Consider the following 12,514-nt stretch of genomic DNA (forward strand, 5'->3'; position numbering starts at 1 on the left):
GTCGAATGGTGTTGTGTGCAGTCGAATGGTGTTGTGTGCAGTCGAATGGTGTTGTGTGCAGTCGAATGGTGTTGTGTGCAGTCGAATGGTGTTGTGTGCAGTCGAATGGTGTTGTGTGCAGTCGAATGGTGTTGTGTGCAGTCGAATGGTGTTGTGTGCAGTCGAATGGTGTTGTGTGCAGTCGAATGGTGTTGTGTGGAGTCGAATGGTGTTGTGTGTAGTCGAATGGTGTTGTTGAATGGTGTTGTGTGCTGTTGATTGGTGTTGTGTGGAGTCGAGTGGTGTTGTGTGGAGTCGAATGGTGTTGTGTGGAGTCGAATTGTGTGGAGTCGAATCGAATGGTGTTGTGTGAAGTCGAATGGTGTTGTGTGCAGTCGAATGGTGTTGTGTGCAGTCGAATGGTGTTGTGTGCAGTCGAATGGTGTTGTGTGCAGTCGAATGTCGAATGGTGCAGTCGAATGGTGTTGTGTGCAGTCGAATGGTGTTGTGTGCAGTCGAATGGTGTTGTGTGCAGTCGAATGGTGTTGTGTGCAGTCGAATGGTGTTGTGTGCAGTCGAATGGTGAAGTCGAATGGTGTTGTGTGAAGTCGAATGGTGTTGTGTGCAGTCGAATGGTGTTGTTGAATTGTGTTGTGTGAAGTCGAATGGTGGTGTGTGCAGTCGGATGGAGTTGTGGGCAGTCGAGTGCAGTCGAATGGTGTTGTGTGCAGTCGAATGGTGTTGTGTGCAGTCGAATGGTGTTGTGTGCAGTCGAATGGTGTTGTGTGCAGTCGAATGGTGTTGTGTGCAGTCGAATGGTGTTGTGTGCAGTCGAATGGTGTTGTGTGCAGTCGAATGGTGTTGTGTGCAGTCGAATGGTGTTGTGTGCAGTCGAATGGTGTTGTGTGCAGTCGAATGGTGTTGTGTGCAGTCGAATGGTGTTGTGTGCAGTCGAATGGTGTTGTGTGCAGTCGAATGGTGTTGTGTGCAGTCGAATGGTGTTGTGTGCAGTCGAATGGTGTTGTGTGCAGTCGAATGGTGTTGTGTGCAGTCGAATGGTGTTGTGTGCAGTCGAATGGTGTTGTGTGCAGTCGAATGGTGTTGTGTGCAGTCGAATGGTGTTGTGTGCAGTCGAATGGTGTTGTGTGCAGTCGAATGGTGTTGTGTGCAGTCGAATGGTGTTGTGTGCAGTCGAATGGTGTTGTGTGCAGTCGAATGGTGTTGTGTGCAGTCGAATGGTGTTGTGTGCAGTCGAATGGTGTTGTGTGCAGTCGAATGGTGTTGTGTGCAGTCGAATGGTGTTGTGTGCAGTCGAATGGTGTTGTGTGCAGTCGAATGGTGTTGTGTGCAGTCGAATGGTGTTGTGTGCAGTCGAATGGTGTTGTGTGCAGTCGAATGGTGTTGTGTGCAGTCGAATGGTGTTGTGTGCAGTCGAATGGTGTTGTGTGCAGTCGAATGGTGTTGTGTGCAGTCGAATGGTGTTGTGTGCAGTCGAATGGTGTTGTGTGCAGTCGAATGGTGTTGTGTGCAGTCGAATGGTGTTGTGTGCAGTCGAATGGTGTTGTGTGCAGTCGAATGGTGTTGTGTGCAGTCGAATGGTGTTGTGTGCAGTCGAATGGTGTTGTGTGCAGTCGAATGGTGTTGTGTGCAGTCGAATGGTGTTGTGTGCAGTCGAATGGTGTTGTGTGCAGTCGAATGGTGTTGTGTGCAGTCGAATGGTGTTGTGTGCAGTCGAATGGTGTTGTGTGCAGTCGAATGGTGTTGTGTGCAGTCGAATGGTGTTGTGTGCAGTCGAATGGTGTTGTGTGCAGTCGAATGGTGTTGTGTGCAGTCGAATGGTGTTGTGTGCAGTCGAATGGTGTTGTGTGCAGTCGAATGGTGTTGTGTGCAGTCGAATGGTGTTGTGTGCAGTCGAATGGTGTTGTGTGCAGTCGAATGGTGTTGTGTGCAGTCGAATGGTGTTGTGTGCAGTCGAATGGTGTTGTGTGCAGTCGAATGGTGTTGTGTGCAGTCGAATGGTGTTGTGTGCAGTCGAATGGTGTTGTGTGCAGTCGAATGGTGTTGTGTGCAGTCGAATGGTGTTGTGTGCAGTCGAATGGTGTTGTGTGCAGTCGAATGGTGTTGTGTGCAGTCGAATGGTGTTGTGTGCAGTCGAATGGTGTTGTGTGCAGTCGAATGGTGTTGTGTGCAGTCGAATGGTGTTGTGTGCAGTCGAATGGTGTTGTGTGCAGTCGAATGGTGTTGTGTGCAGTCGAATGGTGTTGTGTGCAGTCGAATGGTGTTGTGTGCAGTCGAATGGTGTTGTGTGCAGTCGAATGGTGTTGTGTGCAGTCGAATGGTGTTGTGTGCAGTCGAATGGTGTTGTGTGCAGTCGAATGGTGTTGTGTGCAGTCGAATGGTGTTGTGTGCAGTCGAATGGTGTTGTGTGCAGTCGAATGGTGTTGTGTGCAGTCGAATGGTGTTGTGTGCAGTCGAATGGTGTTGTGTGCAGTCGAATGGTGTTGTGTGCAGTCGAATGGTGTTGTGTGCAGTCGAATGGTGTTGTGTGCAGTCGAATGGTGTTGTGTGCAGTCGAATGGTGTTGTGTGCAGTCGAATGGTGTTGTGTGCAGTCGAATGGTGTTGTGTGCAGTCGAATGGTGTTGTGTGCAGTCGAATGGTGTTGTGTGCAGTCGAATGGTGTTGTGTGCAGTCGAATGGTGTTGTGTGCAGTCGAATGGTGTTGTGTGCAGTCGAATGGTGTTGTGTGCAGTCGAATGGTGTTGTGTGCAGTCGAATGGTGTTGTGTGCAGTCGAATGGTGTTGTGTGCAGTCGAATGGTGTTGTGTGCAGTCGAATGGTGTTGTGTGCAGTCGAATGGTGTTGTGTGCAGTCGAATGGTGTTGTGTGCAGTCGAATGGTGTTGTGTGCAGTCGAATGGTGTTGTGTGCAGTCGAATGGTGTTGTGTGCAGTCGAATGGTGTTGTGTGCAGTCGAATGGTGTTGTGTGCAGTCGAATGGTGTTGTGTGCAGTCGAATGGTGTTGTGTGCAGTCGAATGGTGTTGTGTGCAGTCGAATGGTGTTGTGTGCAGTCGAATGGTGTTGTGTGCAGTCGAATGGTGTTGTGTGCAGTCGAATGGTGTTGTGTGCAGTCGAATGGTGTTGTGTGCAGTCGAATGGTGTTGTGTGCAGTCGAATGGTGTTGTGTGCAGTCGAATGGTGTTGTGTGCAGTCGAATGGTGTTGTGTGCAGTCGAATGGTGTTGTGTGCAGTCGAATGGTGTTGTGTGCAGTCGAATGGTGTTGTGTGCAGTCGAATGGTGTTGTGTGCAGTCGAATGGTGTTGTGTGCAGTCGAATGGTGTTGTGTGCAGTCGAATGGTGTTGTGTGCAGTCGAATGGTGTTGTGTGCAGTCGAATGGTGTTGTGTGCAGTCGAATGGTGTTGTGTGCAGTCGAATGGTGTTGTGTGCAGTCGAATGGTGTTGTGTGCAGTCGAATGGTGTTGTGTGCAGTCGAATGGTGTTGTGTGCAGTCGAATGGTGTTGTGTGCAGTCGAATGGTGTTGTGTGCAGTCGAATGGTGTTGTGTGCAGTCGAATGGTGTTGTGTGCAGTCGAATGGTGTTGTGTGCAGTCGAATGGTGTTGTGTGCAGTCGAATGGTGTTGTGTGCAGTCGAATGGTGTTGTGTGCAGTCGAATGGTGTTGTGTGCAGTCGAATGGTGTTGTGTGCAGTCGAATGGTGTTGTGTGCAGTCGAATGGTGTTGTGTGCAGTCGAATGGTGTTGTGTGCAGTCGAATGGTGTTGTGTGCAGTCGAATGGTGTTGTGTGCAGTCGAATGGTGTTGTGTGCAGTCGAATGGTGTTGTGTGCAGTCGAATGGTGTTGTGTGCAGTCGAATGGTGTTGTGTGCAGTCGAATGGTGTTGTGTGCAGTCGAATGGTGTTGTGTGCAGTCGAATGGTGTTGTGTGCAGTCGAATGGTGTTGTGTGCAGTCGAATGGTGTTGTGTGCAGTCGAATGGTGTTGTGTGCAGTCGAATGGTGTTGTGTGCAGTCGAATGGTGTTGTGTGCAGTCGAATGGTGTTGTGTGCAGTCGAATGGTGTTGTGTGCAGTCGAATGGTGTTGTGTGCAGTCGAATGGTGTTGTGTGCAGTCGAATGGTGTTGTGTGCAGTCGAATGGTGTTGTGTGCAGTCGAATGGTGTTGTGTGCAGTCGAATGGTGTTGTGTGCAGTCGAATGGTGTTGTGTGCAGTCGAATGGTGTTGTGTGCAGTCGAATGGTGTTGTGTGCAGTCGAATGGTGTTGTGTGCAGTCGAATGGTGTTGTGTGCAGTCGAATGGTGTTGTGTGCAGTCGAATGGTGTTGTGTGCAGTCGAATGGTGTTGTGTGCAGTCGAATGGTGTTGTGTGCAGTCGAATGGTGTTGTGTGCAGTCGAATGGTGTTGTGTGCAGTCGAATGGTGTTGTGTGCAGTCGAATGGTGTTGTGTGCAGTCGAATGGTGTTGTGTGCAGTCGAATGGTGTTGTGTGCAGTCGAATGGTGTTGTGTGCAGTCGAATGGTGTTGTGTGCAGTCGAATGGTGTTGTGTGCAGTCGAATGGTGTTGTGTGCAGTCGAATGGTGTTGTGTGCAGTCGAATGGTGTTGTGTGCAGTCGAATGGTGTTGTGTGCAGTCGAATGGTGTTGTGTGCAGTCGAATGGTGTTGTGTGCAGTCGAATGGTGTTGTGTGCAGTCGAATGGTGTTGTGTGCAGTCGAATGGTGTTGTGTGCAGTCGAATGGTGTTGTGTGCAGTCGAATGGTGTTGTGTGCAGTCGAATGGTGTTGTGTGCAGTCGAATGGTGTTGTGTGCAGTCGAATGGTGTTGTGTGCAGTCGAATGGTGTTGTGTGCAGTCGAATGGTGTTGTGTGCAGTCGAATGGTGTTGTGTGCAGTCGAATGGTGTTGTGTGCAGTCGAATGGTGTTGTGTGCAGTCGAATGGTGTTGTGTGCAGTCGAATGGTGTTGTGTGCAGTCGAATGGTGTTGTGTGCAGTCGAATGGTGTTGTGTGCAGTCGAATGGTGTTGTGTGCAGTCGAATGGTGTTGTGTGCAGTCGAATGGTGTTGTGTGCAGTCGAATGGTGTTGTGTGCAGTCGAATGGTGTTGTGTGCAGTCGAATGGTGTTGTGTGCAGTCGAATGGTGTTGTGTGCAGTCGAATGGTGTTGTGTGCAGTCGAATGGTGTTGTGTGCAGTCGAATGGTGTTGTGTGCAGTCGAATGGTGTTGTGTGCAGTCGAATGGTGTTGTGTGCAGTCGAATGGTGTTGTGTGCAGTCGAATGGTGTTGTGTGCAGTCGAATGGTGTTGTGTGCAGTCGAATGGTGTTGTGTGCAGTCGAATGGTGTTGTGTGCAGTCGAATGGTGTTGTGTGCAGTCGAATGGTGTTGTGTGCAGTCGAATGGTGTTGTGTGCAGTCGAATGGTGTTGTGTGCAGTCGAATGGTGTTGTGTGCAGTCGAATGGTGTTGTGTGCAGTCGAATGGTGTTGTGTGCAGTCGAATGGTGTTGTGTGCAGTCGAATGGTGTTGTGTGCAGTCGAATGGTGTTGTGTGCAGTCGAATGGTGTTGTGTGCAGTCGAATGGTGTTGTGTGCAGTCGAATGGTGTTGTGTGCAGTCGAATGGTGTTGTGTGCAGTCGAATGGTGTTGTGTGCAGTCGAATGGTGTTGTGTGCAGTCGAATGGTGTTGTGTGCAGTCGAATGGTGTTGTGTGCAGTCGAATGGTGTTGTGTGCAGTCGAATGGTGTTGTGTGCAGTCGAATGGTGTTGTGTGCAGTCGAATGGTGTTGTGTGCAGTCGAATGGTGTTGTGTGCAGTCGAATGGTGTTGTGTGCAGTCGAATGGTGTTGTGTGCAGTCGAATGGTGTTGTGTGCAGTCGAATGGTGTTGTGTGCAGTCGAATGGTGTTGTGTGCAGTCGAATGGTGTTGTGTGCAGTTGAATGGTGTTGTGTGCAGTCGAATGGTGTTGTGTGCAGTCGAATGGTGTTGTGTGCAGTCGAATGGTGTTGTGTGCAGTCGAATGGTGTTGTTGAATGGTGTTGTGTGGAGTCTAATGGTGTTTTGTGCAGTTGAATGGTGTTGTGTGGAGTTGAATGGTGTGTGCAGTCGAATGGTGTTGTGTGCAGTCGAATGGTGTTGTGTGCAGTCGAATGGTGTTGTGTGAAGTCGAATGGTGTTGTGTGGAGACGTGTCGAATGGTGTTGTGTGCAGTCGAATGGTGTTGTGTGCAGTCGAATGGTGTTGTGTGCAGTCGAATGGTGTTGTGTGCAGTCGAATGGTGTTGTGTGCAGTCGAATGGTGTTGTGTGCAGTCGAATGGTGTTGTGTGCAGTCGAATGGTGTTGTGTGCAGTCGAATGGTGTTGTGTGCAGTCGAATGGTGTTGTGTGCAGTCGAATGGTGTTGTGTGCAGTCGAATGGTGTTGTGTGCAGTCGAATGGTGTTGTGTGCAGTCGAATGGTGTTGTGTGCAGTCGAATGGTGTTGTGTGCAGTCGAATGGTGTTGTGTGCAGTCGAATGGTGTTGTGTGCAGTCGAATGGTGTTGTGTGCAGTCGAATGGTGTTGTGTGCAGTCGAATGGTGTTGTGTGCAGTCGAATGGTGTTGTGTGCAGTCGAATGGTGTTGTGTGCAGTCGAATGGTGTTGTGTGCAGTCGAATGGTGTTGTGTGCAGTCGAATGGTGTTGTGTGCAGTCGAATGGTGTTGTGTGCAGTCGAATGGTGTTGTGTGCAGTCGAATGGTGTTGTGTGCAGTCGAATGGTGTTGTGTGCAGTCGAATGGTGTTGTGTGCAGTCGAATGGTGTTGTGTGCAGTCGAATGGTGTTGTGTGCAGTCGAATGGTGTTGTGTGCAGTCGAATGGTGTTGTGTGCAGTCGAATGGTGTTGTGTGCAGTCGAATGGTGTTGTGTGCAGTCGAATGGTGTTGTGTGCAGTCGAATGGTGTTGTGTGCAGTCGAATGGTGTTGTGTGCAGTCGAATGGTGTTGTGTGCAGTCGAATGGTGTTGTGTGCAGTTGAATGGTGTTGTGTGCAGTCGAATGGTGTTGTGTGCAGTCGAATGGTGTTGTGTGCAGTCGAATGGTGTTGTGTGCAGTCGAATGGTGTTGTGTGCAGTCGAATGGTGTTGTGTGCAGTCGAATGGTGTTGTGTGCAGTCGAATGGTGTTGTGTGCAGTCGAATGGTGTTGTGTGCAGTCGAATGGTGTTGTTGAATGGTGTTGTGTGGAGTCTAATGGTGTTTTGTGCAGTTGAATGGTGTTGTGTGGAGTTGAATGGTGTGTGCAGTCGAATGGTGTTGTGTGCAGTCGAATGGTGTTGTGTGCAGTCGAATGGTGTTGTGTGCAGTCGAATGGTGTTGTGTGCAGTCGAATGGTGTTGTGTGCAGTCGAATGGTGTTGTGTGCAGTCGAATGGTGTTGTGTGCAGTCGAATGGTGTTGTGTGCAGTCGAATGGTGTTGTGTGCAGTCGAATGGTGTTGTGTGCAGTCGAATGGTGTTGTGTGCAGTCGAATGGTGTTGTGTGCAGTCGAATGGTGTTGTGTGCAGTCGAATGGTGTTGTTGAATGGTGTTGTGTGCTGTTGAATGGTGTTGTGTGGAGTCTAATGGTGTTTTGTGCAGTTGAATGGTGTTGTGTGGAGTTGAATGGTGTTGTGTGGAGTTGAATGGTGTTGTGTGGAGTTGAATGGTGTTGTGTGGAGTTGAATGGTGTTGTGTGGAGTTGAATGGTGTTGTGTGGAGTTGAATGGTGTTGTGTGGAGTTGAATGGTGTTGTGTGGAGTTGAGTGGTGTTGTGTGGAGTTGAATGGTGTTGTGTGGAGTTGAATGGTGTTGTGTGGAGTTGAGTGGTGTTGTGTGGAGTTGAGTGGTGTTGTGTGGAGTTGAATGGTGTTGTGTGGAGTTTAATGGTGTTGTGTGTTGTCAGATCATGTGGAAGGCAGCTGCAGGTCAGTCCGTCTCTGTTGCAGTGGATGATGGAGGAGATGATTGGGAAACAGACCCGGACTTTGAGGTTACAAACTGTCTCTGATTGTCTGTGCATCACTTCTCAAGACATGCTCATTCATACATTGCGTATTTTATCAGTGGATGTAGATGAAAATGCGTGCAGTGAAATATTAGTTTTCTTTTTTTTGTGAATTTTTGTGAATATTTGCATCTACCTCTTTCTGCACATTCATACAGATTTCAACATTTATGTTTTCTTATTCTTGCTTATGTGGGTTTTCTCTCCACTGATGTCTGACTTTTTCCACCAAACGGCAGAATGATGTTTCAGAGAAGGAGCAGCGCTGGGGTGCCAAGACTGTGGCCGGCTCTGGACATCAGGAACACATCAAGTTAGTCCGCTTCCATAGCTTTTTAAAAACAAAGCATCTTTTCTAACAATACAAGTCTTTACTTTGTATCAATTTAACACGTCCTTGCAGGATAAAATATGACTTCCTTTCAAATAAATAAAGAAAAAGAAAAAACTATTTTGAATAAATGCTGTTCTTTTTAACATTTTGTTCATCAAAGAATCCTGAAAAAAGTATCACAGGTTCCAAAACAATATTAAGCCGCACAGCTGTTTCCAACAATAAATCAGCTTATTAGAATGATTTCTGAAGGATCATGTGATGAATTATAGTTTAACGTATATTAAAATAGAAAACAGCTATTTTAAATTGCAAACATATTTCACAATATTAATTTACATTTTTTCGGTGTTTTTAATCAAATAAATGCAGTCTTGATGAGCTCTTTAAAAAAAACATTAAAAATCGTACAGATCCCAAACTTTTGAACGGCAGTGTGTATATAAAATATTTCTGAAAATTAAGGGACATATAAAATAATATTAATGAAACAATTTTATGTTATGAGTTTAATCATATAATTGATATTAAACTGCCTTTAGACTAATCTTACAATCAAGTTAGTAGGGTTTTTCTTTAGGACTGGTCTCTTTTCTTTTTTTCCTCCAGTCAGTTACATGAAAGTAGATTGGTCTAATTTGAATTGAAAAATAAGACTTATAAACCCTAGTTGGTGAGACTAGCTGTTAACATAGAGACTAGGGTTATATAACTGGCCCCAGCTTTCTTCTTGAACATGGTAATGATAATCTACAGAATATAACTCCCTCCTTGTGTTTCTCAGTATTCATAAGCTGCGTGAGAGAGTGTCGTCTGAACACAGTGAGCTGAAGCAGAAGGAGCTGGAGCACATGCCCAAAGCGTCTCACGGTTATGGAGGAAAGTTTGGATTGCAGCAGGACCGCATGGACAAGGCAAGAGGCTTCGCTTATGGTTCTCTTCTCTGACGCAGGGGAAGTAGAGCATCGCTCGCTCTTACAGGGACATGTTTGTTCTAAATGCCTGTTTTAACATGTGGTGAGAAATTTATTTTTTTCCCCCAGATACTCCAGGAGTATCTGACATGTTATTTTATGTGCTAAACTCTGATTCATAATAAGAGAATACATTTAGCAGATGCTTTTATCCAAAGCGACTTACAAATGAGGACAATGGAAGCAATCAAAATCAACAAAAGAACAATGATCTATAAGTGCTATAACAAGTTAAAGTAAAAGTTAAGTATCTATTAAAGATACTCTATCAATTAGATCTTCGATTTATTTTTTTGCATGAAAATCCATGGATGTATATGATGCAGATACTACAGTGGAGACCACATCTCATTCATGTATTCATCAGAATTGAAGCGTGTGTTGTATTTGCAGTCTGCCGTGGGACACGAGTATCAGAGCAAGCTGTCCAAACACTGCTCCCAGACGGACACCTCCAAGGGTTTCGGAGGTAAATTCGGCGTGGAAGCTGACCGTGTTGACCAGGTAAATCCTCAGATCTTCAGTGGACAGGTGAGTGTATCTGTGGGCAGATTCACACTCAGTGATGTGCTGTTTTCCTGCAGTCTGCCGTGGGCTTCGAGTATGCCGGGAAAACCGAAAAACACGCCTCGCAGAAAGGTGTCTCTCGCTCTCTGTCTTTAAGATTCACTGTTCCAGTGTTGATTGTGCTGCAGTAAGAGCCGCTCATGTTGTGTTGTTTCAGACTACGCCACCGGGTTCGGGGGCCGCTATGGCGTGCAGGAGGATCGCGTGGACCAGAGCGCTGTTGGCTTTGATTATCAGGGGAAAACAGAAAAGCACGAGTCACAGAAAGGTGCGTTCCTGCTTCCCTGGCCATCTCTGGGCATATGGTTGTATTTAGGGATGTCTCGAGCTGATCTCAAGGATCGGGATTGGGACCGATTAAGCATTTTTTTAACTGATCGGTATCGGCTCTCCTAAGCCCGATCCACCAGTGATTCATTAGCTGTCATTCCAGTGTCGTGCAATAGGTGGCGGCATCCACTTTTAGCAGTCCACTGCCATTAAGAGGAAAAGAAGACGCTCAAATGTGCTTGCGGCACAAGAACAATTCTGTATGTTCTAGTGTGTCACACGTTCAAGATTCCGTGTTTAGAGTATTTGATGTGCACTTTGTGTAAGTTATCACTCTGCAGTAATATATTTACTATTTAGCCTACTTTTATCTGCCGTCAGACTATCTGAGACGTCGTTGTCATAACACATTGCTATGGATTGCGTCTTGCTTTGGACGCGAACTTCATGCTTTCTAAGCTTATCTAACTGTTTCCCCTTTATGCTGCAATTAATCTGCTTATTGCATATATAATAGGGTTGTGCCGATAGACGATAGTATTGTGTATTGACGATCAGGCTAGTAATACTATCTACTTAATATTAGGGCTTATTTGTTGCATTATATTTCTTTTTCCGTGTTTTTACTTGTAGCGTGTTATAACCAATCACACACGATTATGCTGAGCGTATGAATGCAATGGCCATTCAGAGGCGTTCAGATGAGTTCCATTGTTCAGTGCACGCTGATGGAATTCATAATACAATAATCATAAACAACAAAGTGCAGATGTTCGTGCGATGTATGTATAAGAGATTTATTCATCATATAGTGTAGATTCACTGATTATAACGAGAGTGTTTTTAAAGTGCATAAACTCGTGCTAGACTGAGCTTGTGATGATGTTCTTTGGTAATGAAATGTTGCTCGTTTTCTGTAGTTGCTTTTTGAATAATGTTAACTGAGGAAATGTAACTTACAATGTTTCTATTAATTTGTCATCATGTTAAATACAAATTCAGGCATATTAAAAACATTAGGCTGCTTTTAGCCTCACGCTGGAGTTGGTTCACTTTCCGGCAATGAAACTAAGTAAATAAATTACCACGATAATATCGTGTATCGGCGATCTCACAGGCTGACGATAGGACGATATGAAAATTGAGCATATCGCCCAACACTAACATATAAAATACAAGAAGTTTATATCAGTAGTATCATATTAATAATTATGATCACACAGTCTGTTTACAATGTCTATCATTGTTACATGTTTACATCTACCAATGTCTTTATACAGTGTGTGCATATATTGAGAGATAGTGTGTATCTTATTATTGGAAAATATATATGTAGTACATATAGTAATTGTTATATTGGATATTAGTAATGATAGATGCACTTTTTTCACATTTGAGCCCCAGCCCCTGAGAAAGTCTCTGCACATCCCTGTAGAGATTGGATTGATTTTAATAACTTTAATGCACTTAAAATGTGCACCAAGCACCAGGAAAATCCAAGTATCGGATCGGGACTCGGAATCAATGACTCAGATCGGGGGCACAAAAAACCTGATCGGGACATCCCTAGTTGTATTAAATCTACAGATTACGCCAAAGGCTTTGGTGGCAAATTTGGAGTGGAGACGGATAAAGTGGACAAGAGCGCCGTGGGCTTCGAGTACCAGGGAAAGACTGAGAAACACGAGTCTCAGAAAGGTTTGTCTCACATCTTTCATGCCTCACTGTTTGACTTCAGTTTAACAGTACAGATTTATAGAAGATTTTTTGTGAACAGAAGGTTGGGATAATACTACATATAATTCTAATAATAATTTTCACAGTCAGACGGCGACTCTGTCTTGTGGTTTTTCTGGTTTGTGTAAGACTATGTAAGGGGCTTCGGAGGGAAGTTTGGCGTTCAGACGGACCGTCAGGATAAGTCTGCGGTGGGATGGGATCATCAGGAGAAACTGCAGCTACACGAGTCACAGAAAGGTAAAAGACACCACACTCTGTCTGAGGTTTGTATTGATACTTTAATTATGTCTAATGATATGAAACTAGAGATAAGCATCTGTAGCACTTCAGTTGTTTTAATGCATTGTTATACCAAGGTCTGGATGTCATAGCTCTTCCGGTGGGATATTAATTCTCTGGTGTTGTTTGGTCATTTTTGATTGAATTGAATTGAATTTTTTTATTTTGTACTTCTTTGAGATGGTACGAAACTTGGTAAAAGTTTTTGCACTTGCCATACACACACACACACTCACTCACTCACTCACACACACATACACTCACTCACTCACTCACACTCACACACACTCACTCACTCACTCACACTCACACACACACTCACTCACACACACACAC

The 12,514-nt window shown here is 45.6% G+C and overlaps 1 protein-coding gene across 5 annotated transcripts in view; it reads left to right on the forward strand.

The window, feature by feature from the left end:
- The window catches only part of LOC107692464 (src substrate cortactin-like), a 26,247-nt gene that overhangs the window by 840 nt on the left and 12,893 nt on the right, over nt 1-12,514 (forward strand). For 4 of the 5 annotated variants that reach the window (XM_016491511.1, XM_016491508.1, XM_016491510.1 and 1 more), the window contains exons 2-9: nt 7,913-7,999; nt 8,254-8,327; nt 9,133-9,262; nt 9,716-9,826; nt 9,907-9,961; nt 10,047-10,157; nt 11,747-11,857; nt 12,026-12,136. In XM_016491511.1, the coding sequence (XP_016346997.1) occupies nt 7,916-7,999; nt 8,254-8,327; nt 9,133-9,262; nt 9,716-9,826; nt 9,907-9,961; nt 10,047-10,157; nt 11,747-11,857; nt 12,026-12,136 (787 nt within the window). In that variant the 5' untranslated portion in view covers nt 7,913-7,915. The remainder of the gene's footprint in view (nt 1-7,912; nt 8,000-8,253; nt 8,328-9,132; nt 9,263-9,715; nt 9,827-9,906; nt 9,962-10,046; nt 10,158-11,746; nt 11,858-12,025; nt 12,137-12,514) is intronic. The other variant, XM_016491512.1, reaches the window with a different exon arrangement.

This window comes from Sinocyclocheilus anshuiensis, unplaced genomic scaffold (genome assembly GCF_001515605.1).
Source record: "Sinocyclocheilus anshuiensis isolate Anshui unplaced genomic scaffold, SAMN03320099.WGS_v1.1 scaffold1082, whole genome shotgun sequence".
NCBI classification, from domain to species: domain Eukaryota; kingdom Metazoa; phylum Chordata; class Actinopteri; order Cypriniformes; family Cyprinidae; genus Sinocyclocheilus; species Sinocyclocheilus anshuiensis.